Source organism: Hoplias malabaricus, chromosome 6, assembly GCF_029633855.1.
Source record: "Hoplias malabaricus isolate fHopMal1 chromosome 6, fHopMal1.hap1, whole genome shotgun sequence".
NCBI classification, from domain to species: Eukaryota; Metazoa; Chordata; class Actinopteri; order Characiformes; family Erythrinidae; genus Hoplias; species Hoplias malabaricus.
The window spans coordinates 7,126,095-7,142,394 of NC_089805.1; the positions used below are offsets into that span (position 1 = coordinate 7,126,095).

A 16,300-nucleotide genomic window follows, 5' to 3' on the forward strand; every position below is an offset into this window, starting at 1 on the left:
GTACTACGTCTTTAAATGCACCGACCACGTGCTGCGTGACTCCTCACCTCCAGCTAAATGTTAACACTCTCCCTGGAGCACAGTGAAAGATTAGATTGAGTTTCAGGCCTGAGTTGTTTCAGTTGTTTTCCTGAATGTTGAAGGGTGTGAGAGGGGTCTATAATCCAACTGCTCCCCATATACTTGTGTTCTCTATTTTAACCCAATCACCACCTCTGCAAGGGGAAATTCCTCTAGAGCTGTAAACCTAATGCTCTGTGACAGAACCATTCCATGAAGCTCTGTACAATTTCACTGGATAAACACTGTATGTAGCTGTAGGTTTGGGTGCCCCTAGTCAAACAACAGGCTCAGCTGTATTTCAGAATAAAAACTGTACACGTCCTCTGCAGAGATGAAATGCCTGCACCATTTATTGGTTAATTATTATTTATTTGCTTATTTATTTGAGTTTTACATGTCAGGAAACATTAAACGTATCATTAATGTAATGGAAAGCACGGTAACACTTTGTGAACAGTCCCTAGGCATGGGTTAGAGGGTGAGGATTATTGCCTCATGTGGTGCAGTTCCTGACTGAGGGAATGTGTGTGAATGAATGCATTAAAACTAGTTTCCTAAGGTGCTTTGCATCAGAAAAATCTATATGGATTTAGACAGAATAAGACCATTTTAATGACACTATATTTTTAATGCCATTAACACATTTATGTGGTTTGACTCCGTTACTGACAGAAAGGGGAAAAAAGAGCACACCTGGTTTGATTTGGTTACTGTAGCTAATAAATGAGCTAATGGGATTACTGTCAACAACATCTGCATCACTATTTGGCATCTACACTCTGTGCTTTCTGGCACAGTCTACTATGAAGTAGGCAGAACGGTAGTTTTCTTGGTCCTTATTAGAAACCTGCAAACACACACACAGTAAATCGTAAGGAAAAAAAAATATGTTCCTAAAATGGCCTTCAACTAACAATAGTAATAAATCAATTCTGATGAATCCAATTTTCTCCACTCCTTTCCTCCACTCCACATAATGCACATGAATAATTCTTACATTCCGACCTTTATTGTGTACTCAATTACATTTAGAATACAAACAGCACATAATTAAAAAAAAATAATTCACATTTATTTACGGTGACCAGACGTCCTCTTTTTAGACTTAAAAAAACGTCCGGGTGGAATTTCACAAACGTCCGGGATTTTGTTTTTCTAGAGCTTACATAGAACTTCGAGAAGTTTCGTTCACAAACTAGTCCCGCCCTCCCCTACTCCGATTGGTTCGCTTGAATGAGAAGGAGGCGTGGTGAAGTAGCCTAAAATCTTCTGATTGGACGGTCTGACTGTAGAGCTACAGTTATTGGTCGATAACCTTCTCTGTAAACATTTAATTGGTCAGTCTGCACGTCAGTAGTCCTAGTTTACGTCAGGCAAAGCTCATGTACCCACCCTCATCTCGAGCAGCTATGTCGAAACGTAAATGTAAGTTCTCGGATGAATTAAAAAATAAATTCCCATGTTTTGTGTAGCAAATAAAGGTGTAAAAGACCTAAAAGCACACATAGGTTCAGCTAAGCATACAACGGCAGCGAGAGGCGAGAGCTCAAACCCCCCCCCCCCCCCCCCCCCACGGAAGGCGCGGAAGCCACCAATGACACCAGTGTAACACCACTACTAAAAACATTGGTTCTCTTGTTTATTGATTATTGACACACTATTACAGTTGTTAGATGGTGAAATCATTACGTTGTCTGATGTTACAATCCCAGCTAACGGGATGAGAAAGGGAAAAAAAAAAAAGGTGGATTACGTGACATGCAGAAGAGATGTCCAGGGACTGTGGCTTCCTTCTGGCTGGACACCACTACTGCGCTGGACTCTGGAAAGCACAAACCGAAAGAAAAACGAAGAGAGTGCAAATTAAGAAGTACAGGGACAGACATTTTTTTTGGAACCACAACCTAAAAATACAACTGCACGCTTTTACTTTGAGACTTGTGGCAAACAATCATTTGATTAAAATAAAGGACTGAATGACATTATGTGGCTTTTGGGGTTGAGCAAACATGCAAATAATGATACCTTCGACATTAAAACGCCTAAATGTGCGCTCATTATTACGGTAACTCTCATTAAAACACGTTTAAAAGTGTTGGGCAGAGTAATGCCACTTGACAGGGTAATGCCATCCAAAGCATTGAGCTTCATTTAACTGCATGTACTAAGCAAACAACATTCATAGTGGACCAAGCCTGTGCCCAAAGCTGGTTAACCAAGATACTGCACTTACAGACCACTGGAAACTGTAAATATGTTTTCAAATTTAGTCATGTCCAGTTTGTTATGTCATAGCTCACCACACGTGACTGCTCAATCCGTTACGTTATCTCACAGATGTCTGTGTTGTTTACGCTTGGACTACTTCGTATCATCAGAGACTCTGGTACATTTTGTCCTCTACTTTGACAGAAGGCCTATAAAATGTCAGTTGTTGTTCAGACAAAACTAAACTTCTAATGCGGAGAGAAGTGGGGGAAGTAGTAAGAAACTGGAGGAGAGTGTGGAGTAAGATACTGCTGGACGAAACTAAGAAATCCGAGCTGAAGTAAAGGGCACAGAGAGAGCAGGTGATAATGTGGAAAAAAAGTGAGCGACTGAACATGGAATGAATGTGAGTACAGAAGGAGAAATAACCTTTAAAAGCCCGACAGCACTGGTCAAATGTTCAAGAACCTTTTCAGTACAAAAAATAAAATAAAAAACGCATGTTGGTAGAATTTCACTGCCTGCAACTCACTGTGAAAACACACACTTTGTTTATTTTTAACTCCAGACACAGTGAAACTTACTATAGCAGGAAACACTCACAACAGCTTCATAGAAATGAAGCTTATTTTAGGAAAACTGACGTGAATATTCATATATTAACAATAATACACTCAAATAACTGTCAATGGAAGCTCCATGAATCGTCACAATAAAAAAAATATCAAAAGACTAAACTTCTGAGGGGTCTGAGGGGTTACCTTGGCCAGTATAGTGGGTCGCGGAACCCCCAGCCAATCACAGAGCTGGTTTCTGTGCGTCCTTACTGTGGTGAGATCACTCTCCCTGAGAAAGAGAAAGAGAGAGAGAGAGAGGTCAGTGGACTCAAATGTGGAGGTCGTTCTCCGTAAGAGCAGAGGAAACACACTCACCAATTAGTGTCACTAAGGAGTGTCATGACATCATCCAGAACGGCCGCATCTATGACATCATCATATGTCAACAACATCTCGTACACCTGACTCGCAGTGGCCTTTCTGATCTAGAGAGAGACAGAGAGAGGAAACGTAATCCTAGAGTCACAGGACTTAAGTTTACATGGCTTTTCTAAAGGGTTAAATATGGCAAAACTTATCCAGCATCAGGGGACAGTGCCACAGCAATGTTGCACAAATTTTGCCATGTGCAACATCTCCCCATAGACTTGCATTTTAGATCGGCAGCTTTAGAGAAGCTGAGGTTGAAAGGGAAAGGGTCACACACACAGTCCGACAGACAGACAGACAGACACAGAGACACTTACCACAGGGAATGTGTGGCACAGCAGCATCATTAACTGCACCAGAATCTTCTTCCTCACATCTCCCTGAAACTGGATGAGCCCACAATACCTAAGAGAACAAGGAGTAGCCAAGAACAGAAAGAAACCATTTTTCCCTCCTGAATTCAGTCATCACCAACTCCACTCCTCATTAGCCAAGCTTCCTCAATCACACAACAGCACCAAGCTGAGAGGGTGAGACTAGCACATGCTTCCTCTGAGATATGTGAAGCCTCCCACTGCCTCTTTTCAAAGTGCTGCTAAAATTACACCACTGAATAGACTAACATGTGGGGAATTAACAATCACTGTGTTAATTACAATTAATAAGGCAACTGCTAGATTCAATATTGACACAGGCCCAGCACCAGGGAAATTCTAAAGAATCAAAATGTGTGTGTGTGTGTGTACACTAAGGAAATGCGTCAACACTTACACAGCTATACAGGAGCGCAACTTCTGAATGTCCTTGGATTTCTTAATCTCCTCTTTACACAAAGATAATAGCTCCATACAGAACGGGTGACTAAGAAGAGAGTGGGAGAGAGGGTCAGAGAGAGAGAAAATATTAGTCTTACATCAGTTACATATTTCAGTGTTTCTATATTTCCTGTTATTTTGGCCACTGTTATCCAGTTCTTGTGCCTCAGCAGGGAGTCTAAATCTACTAAACCCAGGCCCTCCAGGAGCAGTCCCTTGCTTGACTCACTTCTCCTCACTGATGAAGATATCAAAGCAACCATTAGCCAGCATTTGGTCCAGCATCTTCAGTAAGGGGATGGACACCCTGTAGGGAGAGGAACAATAGTATGTCATTACCATGGTATGACTAGCTGCTGATTAATTGATTAAAATTGCATTTGTTCCCCTAAAACAACGTAGAAATTAGATAGAAATTAGTCCAATCAAACTACAGTTTACAAAAACCTTTTAACCAATTCATTCCCTCACTCATAACTGGCCCATCCCCACTCTCTCTCCCTGGGTAGGATGGCCAACTGCAGGCATTTGTTAGCTAACTTAATAGAACTGTGGCAGTTAGTGTTCTCCTCCAAGCAAGTTGAGTCCACTGACAACAGCTGAGGTATACCCCCCCCCCCCGTGTCTTGCCTGTGACGTAGATGGTGGACAACAACTCTAGAAGTTGCACTTAATTTAATGCAAAATGACGAAAAGGTGTATGGTTTTTGGCTGCAATCATTCAGTGTACAGTGGGACATCTGTGCACAAATGGCCCAAAATATCCAGAAAATAGACTAAATTTGTCATCTTTAAACGGGCACTTTGGAAAGGACCATCCGCTCACTCCGTTATCTGTAGCACATTTCAATGGCGCTTTTCCAACAATATGGGCATGTAAGGACACCAACGAAAGGTGTTCAAGAGCCTCTGTAACATGGAGGTAAACAGGGTAAGGACACTCACTTCGCCTGTTTTAGTTGGTGTTAGTTAACGTTAGCTTGACTCGCTAAACTCGGTGGCTCAGATTATACTCGGCTACGTAGCTGCATTACGGAGGTTTATAGTGTCGGATGAATTCGAGTTCGACTTCGATCACATTTACAAGAATAACGGTACCTCTAAATTTGAGTTTAGCTTATTGCTAGGCTATTGTCATGAATAGTGTTGGTTATTTAGCTAGATACTGTCATAACAGTCAGTTATAACCGTGTTTTACCGCGGCGTTGTTCAGCTGTTGTCCACCAGTGACGTCACGGTTGCGTTCAAGAATTTCCGTAGCGAGCTCGGGTTTTTCCGTCAGTTTAATAAAATTGTCAGTTTTAAAGCAAATTAAGCTGCTATTTTCATTTTAATTCACACTTATATCTGTCAGTAACTAAAATAATGTGAAATATTCATGGAGGTCCATTAAGTGGTGCTTAGCCTTTAAGCGAGCTGAGCCGTGACGAGTCATGTTGCGTCGTGTAGAGGAAAATGCAGTGGAAAAGAGATACTAGATAACGGGTGTAAAACCCCAAACACCTACAACATAAAACTTAACCAAAGCCAAAGATCATGTTTCTTTATTTCTTGTAGCTCTTTGTGTTATATTTATCTGAAAGGATCTTGTACTCTGATAAGAACGTCAGCATTTCTAAACCTGTCATTGCGAAGGTTATCGCTGAAGATTCGCAGCAAAGTGTCTCCAAATATCTGCAGCTCTTTACTGTCCTGCTGAATGCTCTTCAGTTGCTCAAACAGAGAGTGAGAGGAGAAACGCACCTGTGGAGACATGTAAAAACACAGATTTTAGACTCTTTTCGGAAATAAATATTGCAGATTGATGCCCTATTAAAGTTTGTTCTCTGTAGAGGATGCATTAGCTAATTTCTACTTCACAAATCAACATAAAATGTAATCAGAGACAGACAGAGAGAGGAAAAAACCCTTGGGCATTTCATTTCTGGGCAAAGCTGCCTGCTGAGTTGGAGCCCAGTGAGCTCCCAGCTCCTAATAAAACCCTTCACCTTATCTTACTTCATCTTGGTACAAACACTGAAGGTTACACACAGCAAAAGAACCACGAATCACACCTCCCCTGGACAGCAGAGTGTGAGATTACAACAGAGAGAGATATAGTGAGAGAAATATAAACAAGAGACTACAGGAGAAATAAGTGATATGAGGAGCATGAGAGGACTGAAACATGACACAGACAGAAAACAATCCGGAGAAATAAGGACACACAGTGTCACTGATGCAAAGCACAATAGCACCCCCTTGTGGAGCAGTTTCTAAATGTGACGGAGTATGTGAGAAATCGCGCACCTTGAGGTAAAATTCCTAACAGTGACTGGGCGAGTATGAGAGCGAGTGAGTTACAAGCCAGTTCCATAATTTACTTTGCATCTCAGGCATCTCGGAGTGCCCGGAAAATGGAAAAGATGAGTGAATGAAAATGAGGAGAAAGCTTAAGAAATAAGAGCAAGAGAAAGAGGGAGAGCGAGGAGATGGAGTTGGAGTGAAGAGCAGATCTGGATTCTGGATTTGATCCAGAAGCTCCTCATTCATCACTGAAATGCTTGAGCTCAGATTCTGCTCCAGCTCCATTAGTTCTGAATGAGCTGAATGAGCTCTGGCCTATTGTTTCTGCTCAGTTTCTTTTATTGGAGCCCTTCACTAAAACCAGACCGGGCCTGAGGCCTGCACAGGGAAACGGCAGCGTATCGTATGACATAAACCATCTTTAAAAGTCACCTGGAACCCAGGAGAGCCAAGATCGGAACCCAGTCATTTCACTAACAATTTACACTGCCGCACCACTGCAGAAGCTCTGTGGATATTCAGTTCAACTAAACACAGAACAGTTCCTTAAAATCACAGCCTCTTATTCAGTTGCTAAAGGGAAATTCCACCAATCTTTTCAGATTTCTGATCAATTATAGAAACTAAACTTCAGTTAAACTTTTCTCATGTGAAACATGTCTGTGGCAGGGACAGGAACATGATGCCTGAAGCCACTAATGCCTCTAGCATAAGTGAGGTCAGGTACTGAGGTTGGATGATTAGTTCTGGATCACAAACACCACTCAAATTCATCCCAAAGGTATTTCACAGTGATTTACCCCTCCAGGAAAAGGAGTTCCGCTGCCCCACAGCCTAATTCTGGGAAGCTTTACACACCTCTAGCATTGAGCATTGTGTGTGTGTGTGTGTGTGTGTGTGTGTGCAACGTAATGTCCACAGTTGGTCCACCTTAAAATACTGTAATTCACTAATTATAAGTGGTGTCTGATCATGTTGAATTCAGCATGTGATAACCATGACCAAATCGACTTAAACACTGTGAAATTGGTTGTTTTTTTCTGCTGAAATCAATAGTGAAACTATCTCACAACTGCCTCCCAAATGATCCACATATTCTTAGGGCTTTACAGATACATACCGTGGACTCTGTGAGGCCGCCCACGGACACGGCCAAGCCCAGCAGTGTGTGGTACTGATAGAGAGGGAGCCTCAGCAGCTGAGCAACATGAGGAAAAGCTTGAGACGCTGCGTTCCAGTTCAGAAACTCTGCACTCTCTCTGAAACACAACAATCAGAAACAGTGCATGAACTAAAAAGGCTGAAAACAATATATACAGTCATACACACACAGCCATATACCAAGGTTTGAACAACGGTGGTCATATGACCAAGTGAAGACATTCCAGTAGTGCACATCCACTACAGACATTGTTGAATTGTTCACATATGGGAAATACATGTGATATAATGCGGTCTGTGCCAAAGTCACGGTACATAAAACAAATCCTTACTTTCTCCTTTTTTAACATGTGTGTTAAACTCTACAAATTGAAACTGTGCATGGAAAAAGGCAGAATTTGCCAAGTCCTTTTTAATCCTTATTAAATGTATTATGTTAAAGTCCAAAAGCCAATTCATCAGTCACTGCTGCATTTAGACACTGATAGGTTCATTTGTTGTGTGTTAAAATAGCCTCCATTCGGTGCGCTGAAAGTGATTATGGTGCTGTTTTTGATTATGTTCGGATAGTACTGTTTGTTCTGGTCATTGGTTTTTGTTCCAGGGCCAGCAAGACACACACACACACACACACAAACAAACCCACACACGATCAGCCACTGATAAGAGTCTCCCTTATACTCCCATGCACAGAAAACAAAAACAAACTTTCCACACCTCATAAATTTTCGGAATCGAACCTAAAGCACATCTATGGAGTGATCTACCACAGTGGAGACAGAGTTCGGTTACTGCTGAAAGCCTGGTGTTTATTCGGCTGAACTGCAGCCGTGTGGAGCTCCGATAGCTCTCTGTCAAAGCAATAATGCACTTAACTCTTTGACAGAAGCAATAAGCATGAGAAAGCACTGCTGACATGGAAAAGTCCACTTCATCTTCATCTCAACACCTGCTCAAGATAAAAAAAAGCTGTCCAGGAAAAATAACAATGCAACAGCACGTTTATAAAAAACTAAATATAGCATCTCTCTCTCTCTCTATCTATCTTTCTTTGAGCGATGCCATAGAAGAACCACTATTGCCTCCATAAAGAACCACTTTTGCTAATATATTTAAATGGATAAAGAACCTAAAGCATTTCTTTATGGAACCAAAAATGGTTCTTCTATGGCATCGCTCTATATACACACCCTATTTTTGTGGACTTTTAGTTTACTTCATCATTTGTCAGCTGTCTTCACAAAATTTCCTGAAGAATGAACCAATAGAAATGCTCCAAAATGGAATAATGGACTCCAAAATAGACTTAAAATGTTTTTCTTTTCTTCTGTAAAATTTGCTCTTTTTGAAGAGACGGCGTCAATATACTGCAATATACACAACAATACAACAATACTGCACATACACAAACCTACACCTACCTGCCCATACTCCTGTGGTAAGAAGAACCCTGAGGTACTCACGGAGGAAAGATGCTGAGTAGCGCCTCCATGTGGGGGATGTGGGGTACTACAGGCTCGGTGCTGTGGAGTAGCTTCAAGAACACACTGCCGGCATGGGCTCTGTAGCGGTCAATCTTCTCTGCGGCCTGCTGTGCCAGGCAGCACATCAGCCTCTGGACACTACAGACACAGATGGACGATAGAAGCTGTATTTTACACTTTTTTTAAATACCCAGGGTTCGGGGAGTTTACAGCTCTCCAGCATGTGACTGTGGAGCAGTGGGTGTGCTTTCTCTGAGGTGATGGGGGCACCACCCAATACCTCTGGGAAGAGATGGACTTATGAATACTGATGAGTCAGGGTCCAACACTCTTGTGTTTTTTAGGAACATTAAACTCTGTGGAGTTAGGAAGCTTTAGGGACTTTAAGGGAGGAAACGAACCTGTTTAGTGCAGAATTACAAGGTTTGAAGAGGTGTCTGCTTTATAAAGCTGGGTGAGTGTTTCTCTGAGTGTGACTCACATGGCAGGAGACAGGAGCTCAGGTGCAGATCCAGACACCTGCAGAGTCACGTCAAGCAAACCGGTCATAGCTGCCGCCCGAACCCTGAAATATAACAAGAGGAATGGTTTACACAATGTGTGGGATTTCACGTGACCAGACTTAACTTAAAATGTCCTTTCTTCCCATTTTAGTTTCTTCAATCTCTCTAGATAAATAATCTGTATATAACAGCAGTTTTGACTGAAGACAGTCAGGTTGATATAGCACAGATAATAAGTATGGCCCTAGGGTGTGACAGGGCGTGTGTGTGTGTGTGTGTCAGAGAGAGAGAGAGAGTGTAGGAAGACATTCAACAGACTCTTTAGCAAAAGTGTGGGCTTTTATTCACTGAATCAATTCTCTTCAAATGATTCTGTCAATCTCTTATTTACTGTATGTCATAAGAAGTGGTTGAGAAGACTCTTTTTTTCTCTGTGGGTCTGAAAGAATGTGTAGCTATTACTGGGAAAAGGAAATAGACAAAAAAGAAGAATATTTGCACTAGCACAGTAGAAAGTCTACATCTGAAATGTGGTGTTAGGGTTTACGAACTGATGAGTACAAGGCTGTACTTGGCATTACATGGATCGTGGGAAGCAGAAAGTTCAAACAACTTCTAAGACTGAACTTTAGAAAAAAAAAATTGCAGATTTCAACCACAGAGCTTGACTCAGTTTAAATAGGGTTGGGATATCAGCTGACTTGGGTCTGGACTCACCAGGCCCCCACGTCTCCTCGGCTATCTGTGGTGTAGTCGTTCATGCAGTCCAGCAGAGATTCATACACACCGCTCACGTTTTTCTCACACACAAAGCAGTCCGGACTGCCCTCTTTACACACTCCTGCTGTTACACAGACCCTGAGGAAAAAGAAGGCACACACACGGATACAGTTAAGTGCAAACGCTTGGGCACTCTTGGTCTAACTGTTTTGTTTAGTAGATTTTTGAGGTGAAAGTAAGTTCACAGAACACACTTCTTGGAACTGATGATGGAAAACGAACATTTATTTGTTTAATTCCACACATAGGGAAATAAAATTAGATGGGGCCTGTCTAAACATAGGGGCCCTATGATCATATGGAGAACAGCAGATCAATGACTGGTGATGCCTCAGCCATTTGAGGGCCAGGAGTAATAGAGAGCACAATTGGCTTTCCACTCTGAGTGGGTAAGATGGCCTTACTTCTCCCCTTCTCACAAACACAATGATATCTGTTCAGCCATCTGTGAAGAGAGATCTGTGAAGTTAAAGTCCTCCTCCAGATTTTTGAGGTGTCCAATGACATTAAGTTATGAATGGATTCAAATGAGAGGGCGGCACCTCAAATGAGGTGGTGCAGCAGGTAGTGTCACAGTCACACAGCTCCAGGGACCTGGAGGTTGTGGGTTCGATTCGTGACTGTCTGTGAGGAGTGTGGTGTGTTCTCTCTGTGTTTGCATGGGTTTCCTCCAGGTGACTGTCTGTGAGGAGTGTGGTGTGTTCTTCCTGTGTCTGCGTGGGTTTCCTCCGAGTGACTGTCTGTGAGGAGTATGGTGTGTTCTCCCTGTGTCCGCGTGGGTTTCCTCCGGGTGACTGTCTGTGAGGAGTGTGGTGTGTTCTCCCTGTGTCAAAAATGCATATAATTACCTAGTGTCTAAATTTTACACGAGTCTAAAAGCTTAGAACGAAGCATTAGCCTGAAACTAGTCGTGATGCATCATGCAGCGTGATCATGAATTTCAGGTCAGACAGGAAAGCGTGGCCGACGGTAACTGAGTTTATTCATCCCAAACTCCGGCGGATTAGGAGAGAGAGGGGGCAGGGACAGAGAGAGACACAGAGAGATGGAATATGGTCTTTTTGAGATACAGAAGTGAGAGAGAGAGACAGAGAGAAACAGACAGACAGTGACTCACTGGGCCATAGCTGTGGCTGCGTCTCTCCTGGCCTCCGTGAAGCCTTCACCCTTCCGTGTCATTCTACAAGCTTCCTGGAGGCCATCTAAAACCTGAGAAACAAACACAGATCACAGGTATCATTACTGATACAAAAAACATGGTATCATTTATAAGCAAATCAATACGACAACTTTAATTATATAGCACTGTCCTAGGACCAAGCTAGAGTTCTTCACAATACACACAGACAGAACCAATGCAAGGGAAATGATAAATACAACAAAACACATTCAGCAGGCCACTAATGAATGACTTTTCTAAAAAGTGGCTGAGAAGTCAGAATTCCTAAGAAGCTATGGGTCTAAAAGCATGTGCCCAGGCACCCCCCCCACCTTTTGGACACCTGAGTCACCAGTCTGCCTACCAACGTGTGTTTCTGAACCATGGGAAGAAACCAGAGCACCTGGAGGAAACCTACGCGGACACAGGGAGAACACAAACTCCTCACAGACAGTCACCCGGAGCGGGACTTGAACCCACGACCTCCAGGTCCCTGGAGCTGTGTGACTGCCACCGTGCCGTCCCAGACATGACTTTGCTCTTCTTTATGCTAGTGAATTATAACACATCTAAAAATGGAGGCTAATAATAATCATCATAATTTTGATATCTGAAAAGTGTTAACTTCAATCTACTCAGGAATAAAGTCACTGTGTTACTATGTCTCCATGACTACACAGTACTGCTGTTTTTACTAGATCTAAGAATGTTTAAGAGAATATCGCTGCAGTGCATGATCAATAACTCTATAAGGCATGTGAAAAGGCTGAGAGTCACTGCCAACAAAATGATCCCAAAGTAAGTACAACCATGAACTCCATTGTGCTCTGCAAAAGAGGCGTTATTCAAAACAAACATCAAAAGCCTGTGGCGTAAGCGTGCTCAGGTACATTAAATGCAGGGGTAGTGAGCGAGGGAGGGGAAGCACCCGGGCCATGTGTGAGTACACCCTAGGAACAGCTTCCTGCTATGAAACGTCATCTTACAACATGCAACAATTATCTGTAACATGCTGTGCTCTCTGAGTTGCGTGTATGCATGTGTTTATGTAGCTAAGCTCTTCATACCTGCTGAAGTTTGTTTTGGATCATGAAGCGTGGTAGAGAGCCCAGAGCCAGCGAACAGCCACAGCGAGTCAAAACCTCTGAACTCCTCAGTGCTGCCAGATACTGACTGATCAAGCGCTCTGTGAACACACATACAAACACACTTCAGACTGAAAGGCACTATGAGGAATCAGCTCACTGTAGCTAAAGTCCTTAAAGGAACGTCTGGACGTCTTGGCAAATGTCAATAAGAGGTTGTTTCCACACAAACAAGACCAAGCTTCTATCTTTGAAACGGAACTGTGTTCTCTGGATGGATGCAGGATTATGTTGGAAAATGTTGGATGAGTTGGTATCCCAATAAAATGTCTGCATTATCATGCATTTAAGGCCTTAATACCTTGCATGTTTGTATCAGCCACTCCTGGATGGACCTGGTAATATTCCAGACACAAAGCTGCAAGAGCCGAAACTGCTACTTCCTGTAAAGTGTGCACACACACACACACACACACACACACACACACACACACACACAATTCAATATGTTGATGAGACAATAATGAATATAAGACATGCTCTTCAGCAAATGCACACAAGTCCAACCTCACCGTGATCAGCAGAGAATAAAGGGCTGAACACTATAGTAAACACTAATTACTATAAACCCTTTTGCATATTTGTATAATGGCACTTGTAACTGAATATTAAATTGCTCATGCAGCCTCATATTGTGTGTGCAGTGGAGTCAATCTACCTGGATGCTCTGCTTGGCATTCAAACTGTCGTCTATCAGTGACTGCCAGCCACCTGAAAGATTAAATGATATCAATGCACATATGCCTTATATTGTTCATTCTTTCATTCATTCATTCATTTTCTGTATCTGTATTACCCTGTTTAGGGTCGAATAAACAGGAATGCATCAAACGTGTCATAGACAGTGACCCTAAGCAGGAACCCAGAACCCTGGGGCTGTGTGGGAGCGACACTTCCTTTTGCCAAACCACACCTCATCCCTTAATCATGAAAACTTACTTATGATTGGGTCGTCTTTAAACGGCATCTTGGAAAGGGACATTTTCTCAATAAGAGCACACACTACAGGCAAAGACAGAGAGGAAGAAATCAGTCAAGCTTTTGTTTTAAGCGAAGGTTTGGATAGCCTTGTTTCCTTGATTTTCTAAACAAATATATATATGTTAATGCAATAAATATAGAGAAAACAATACTGGAATATGTCAAATGAGATACTGTATTGTTATTAGCATTTTAAGAGGGCTGACATACTAATTTTCTTCAGTATATTTGCTTTCTTGGACCTACGAGGTTGTCACCTGACAGAAATGTATATAATTTCACCAGAGTTATCCAAACCTTTGCATACAACTCTAAGACATTATTCCAAGGACTCTCAAACGTTACATTGTTTTTTGGGGAAAATAAACACAGCGGTTAACCGTTCAACATGTCACCAGCCTTGATACGTTCTCCTGTTTAGAAAGTGTTTGAAGATAAAGAATGATTCATAACTTTACCTGCAGGTCTCATCAATTCCCCACCAAAACCCCTGCGGGAAAGAAGGAATTCATTAAGCAATTTGCCCTTTATTTTCTTTAGTAATTTGTCCCATTCATATCCTCATGTTTGTGTGTCAAGAGAAGAGACTCTCACCTGTACTGCTTTCTCTCCGACAGCTGCGAGTCAGAAATATTTGGAAACAAAAGTTGACATCAATAAATTTTTTAAAAATTTGGCAAAAATTAAATATTGTATTAAAAGGTCAAAACGGTGCTGACCTTAAGGTGAATGTCTTTAAGACCCTGAACCGACTCTGACGACAGGAATTCTGTGACTGGCCTAAAATACACATACCCAAACAAAGGTTTTAAAAAACTGGAATGTCAAATTTAGTCTAAACCTAGAATCTCCATTTCTATTTAACGCCTGCAAATTACCACCAACGTATTTGCATTATGTATTGGTGGAACTCAAGGTTTGAGGTGAACTGTGTAATTCTAGAGAACTGGAGCTCATAACGATTGTGCTGGTTCACAATGTGAACAACACAAATATGACTATTCCATGTACCTTTCTGTAACATGAGGGTATAAGAGTTTAAATAGGGTAACGCTAAGTTGCCGGCAGGCAGAGTACACTTTACGCAAATTATTCGGCCTAAAGGTGTGTACTAATTTGACTCGTGAAGAAACGCCCATTTACATAAGTAAAATATACAGGTGTTGAGTTTTATTCAGTAACATTTGATTAGGTCCTTGACACCGTTAAAGCAAGGTACTGCTGGGAGAAGTAGGGGTGGTTTTAGGGGGTGATGGATGCAAATCTTTCAAATATATACACACACACACACACACACACACACACAGGAGGTCCTCGGGTTAGGTCAGTCCCGAGTTACGATGTTTCATGGTCACGACACATCTCCCATTTACTGTATAAAGCCTTGTTTCGACTTAAGTGGTTTTGCGTCGTAAACGTCGTAACGTGAACTTCGTGTTTGGTGTGCGCGGCGCGGCGGAAGAATACACGGTTACGCGGCTCGGGACCGAGGAGGACAGGTGTTAGGATAGGATAAGTGCTTACAGTATGTTATTTACGTACAGTATGTGCCAACTTACACCGAAAATCGGTTTGCGACGCGACGTAGGAACGGATCAACGTCGTAAGTCGAGGACCCCCTGTATATATAAAACCCTAACCCTGTTATTTTATTTATTTATATATTACAATGCAGTGATATTGATTGTTATTCGAGGTATCTTTTCATTTCCTATCAACACAAACAGTGCAGCAGTAAACATTACATTTGGTTCCCTTTAACTGTTTTTCCCCATGTTACTGGTTACTGAGGCATGAGGAAGAGTTGAGAAGCCATTAACCAATTAAACACACCCCTGGTGCCAGGGCTCTTTCTGCAGGACCACACGTGTAATTAAATCGTTTAGACCCCAAACCTAAATGGTTTAATTAATAAGTGGTGGTAAAATTTTGCATGATAGAGTATTCATAAATCAAAGACTGTTATGTTTTGAGAAGATGTTTTAACTCTTTTGAGAGACTAAACTTGTGACTGGATTATTCTACTGTTCCAGTCTAGTGTTTTGAACATGCTTCCAGCTGAGCACAGGGTGAAAGTTGTCTCCTCCAGAAGAACTCATTATTTCTTACACATACTGCCTTTACCACCCCTCCCCTCCCCTTCTGAAATGGGTCCAAATGAAACTGTACAGATCCTCACTGTAATCCTGTAATAACGGGTGCAACCCTTCCAGTTTTGGAGATGTCTAACTGTCAAAAACCTGTGGTTAAGTTCCTTTGACTGGGTCACCTGATGCAATAGCTCCTTTGTTTTGAATCACGATTTCACTAGAGTTTCTCCACAGGGTGCGTACAGCTAAGAAAGCAGCAAATCACAGAACAATACTTTGCTTGACAAAAGTTTTTCAAAAAATGATACAAGGGATATTGCAATTTGGAATCCCTGCTGATGTCCCTGCCATACATGGCTAAATGTCAGAGACAGGATGGCCCCCCCTCTTCCCCATCACTCAGCACGATGCTGGGCAATGTGCATAAATATCATATGCATTATATGTACAATAAATTATCATTTGGATTAAAACTCTGACCTGTTGCTCTGAGCACCCAGCTTATAGAGGGCATGAGTGACCTCAGCACAGGCCAATATTGCACCATGACGACCGTGCAAGTCCATCCCTGTCGCCATCTGTAAAAGCTGTGGAAGAACTAGGAGAAGGAAACCAATGATGGATATCATTATAATCTGC

General features: G+C 42.0%; 1 protein-coding gene across 2 annotated transcripts in view; it reads right to left on the reverse strand.

Annotated features, from left to right (window-relative positions):
- Positions 1-442: 442 nt before the first annotated feature.
- Positions 443-16,300, reverse strand: part of tbcd (tubulin folding cofactor D) — a 46,496-nt gene continuing 30,638 nt past the window's right edge. Inside the window, exons 21-41 of one of the 2 annotated variants that reach the window (XR_010803660.1) lie at positions 16,142-16,259; positions 14,291-14,351; positions 14,166-14,188; positions 14,030-14,061; positions 13,530-13,592; positions 13,249-13,301; positions 12,892-12,973; positions 12,513-12,631; positions 11,404-11,495; positions 10,224-10,364; positions 9,485-9,568; positions 8,983-9,141; positions 7,479-7,617; positions 5,694-5,815; positions 4,302-4,379; positions 4,029-4,118; positions 3,575-3,662; positions 3,204-3,313; positions 3,033-3,117; positions 1,817-1,885; positions 443-910 (exon numbers count right to left, since the gene is read on the reverse strand). Coding sequence is in view for 1 of the 2 variants with exons in the window: in XM_066674625.1 (XP_066530722.1) it covers positions 1,871-1,885; positions 3,033-3,117; positions 3,204-3,313; positions 3,575-3,662; positions 4,029-4,118; positions 4,302-4,379; positions 5,694-5,815; positions 7,479-7,617; positions 8,983-9,141; positions 9,485-9,568; positions 10,224-10,364; positions 11,404-11,495; positions 12,513-12,631; positions 12,892-12,973; positions 13,249-13,301; positions 13,530-13,592; positions 14,030-14,061; positions 14,166-14,188; positions 14,291-14,351; positions 16,142-16,259 (1,754 nt within the window). In the remaining variant the exon portion in view is untranslated. Of the gene's footprint in view, positions 911-1,668; positions 1,886-3,032; positions 3,118-3,203; positions 3,314-3,574; positions 3,663-4,028; positions 4,119-4,301; positions 4,380-5,693; positions 5,816-7,478; positions 7,618-8,982; positions 9,142-9,484; positions 9,569-10,223; positions 10,365-11,403; positions 11,496-12,512; positions 12,632-12,891; positions 12,974-13,248; positions 13,302-13,529; positions 13,593-14,029; positions 14,062-14,165; positions 14,189-14,290; positions 14,352-16,141; positions 16,260-16,300 lie in introns of those variants that run through there. The other variant, XM_066674625.1, reaches the window with a different exon arrangement.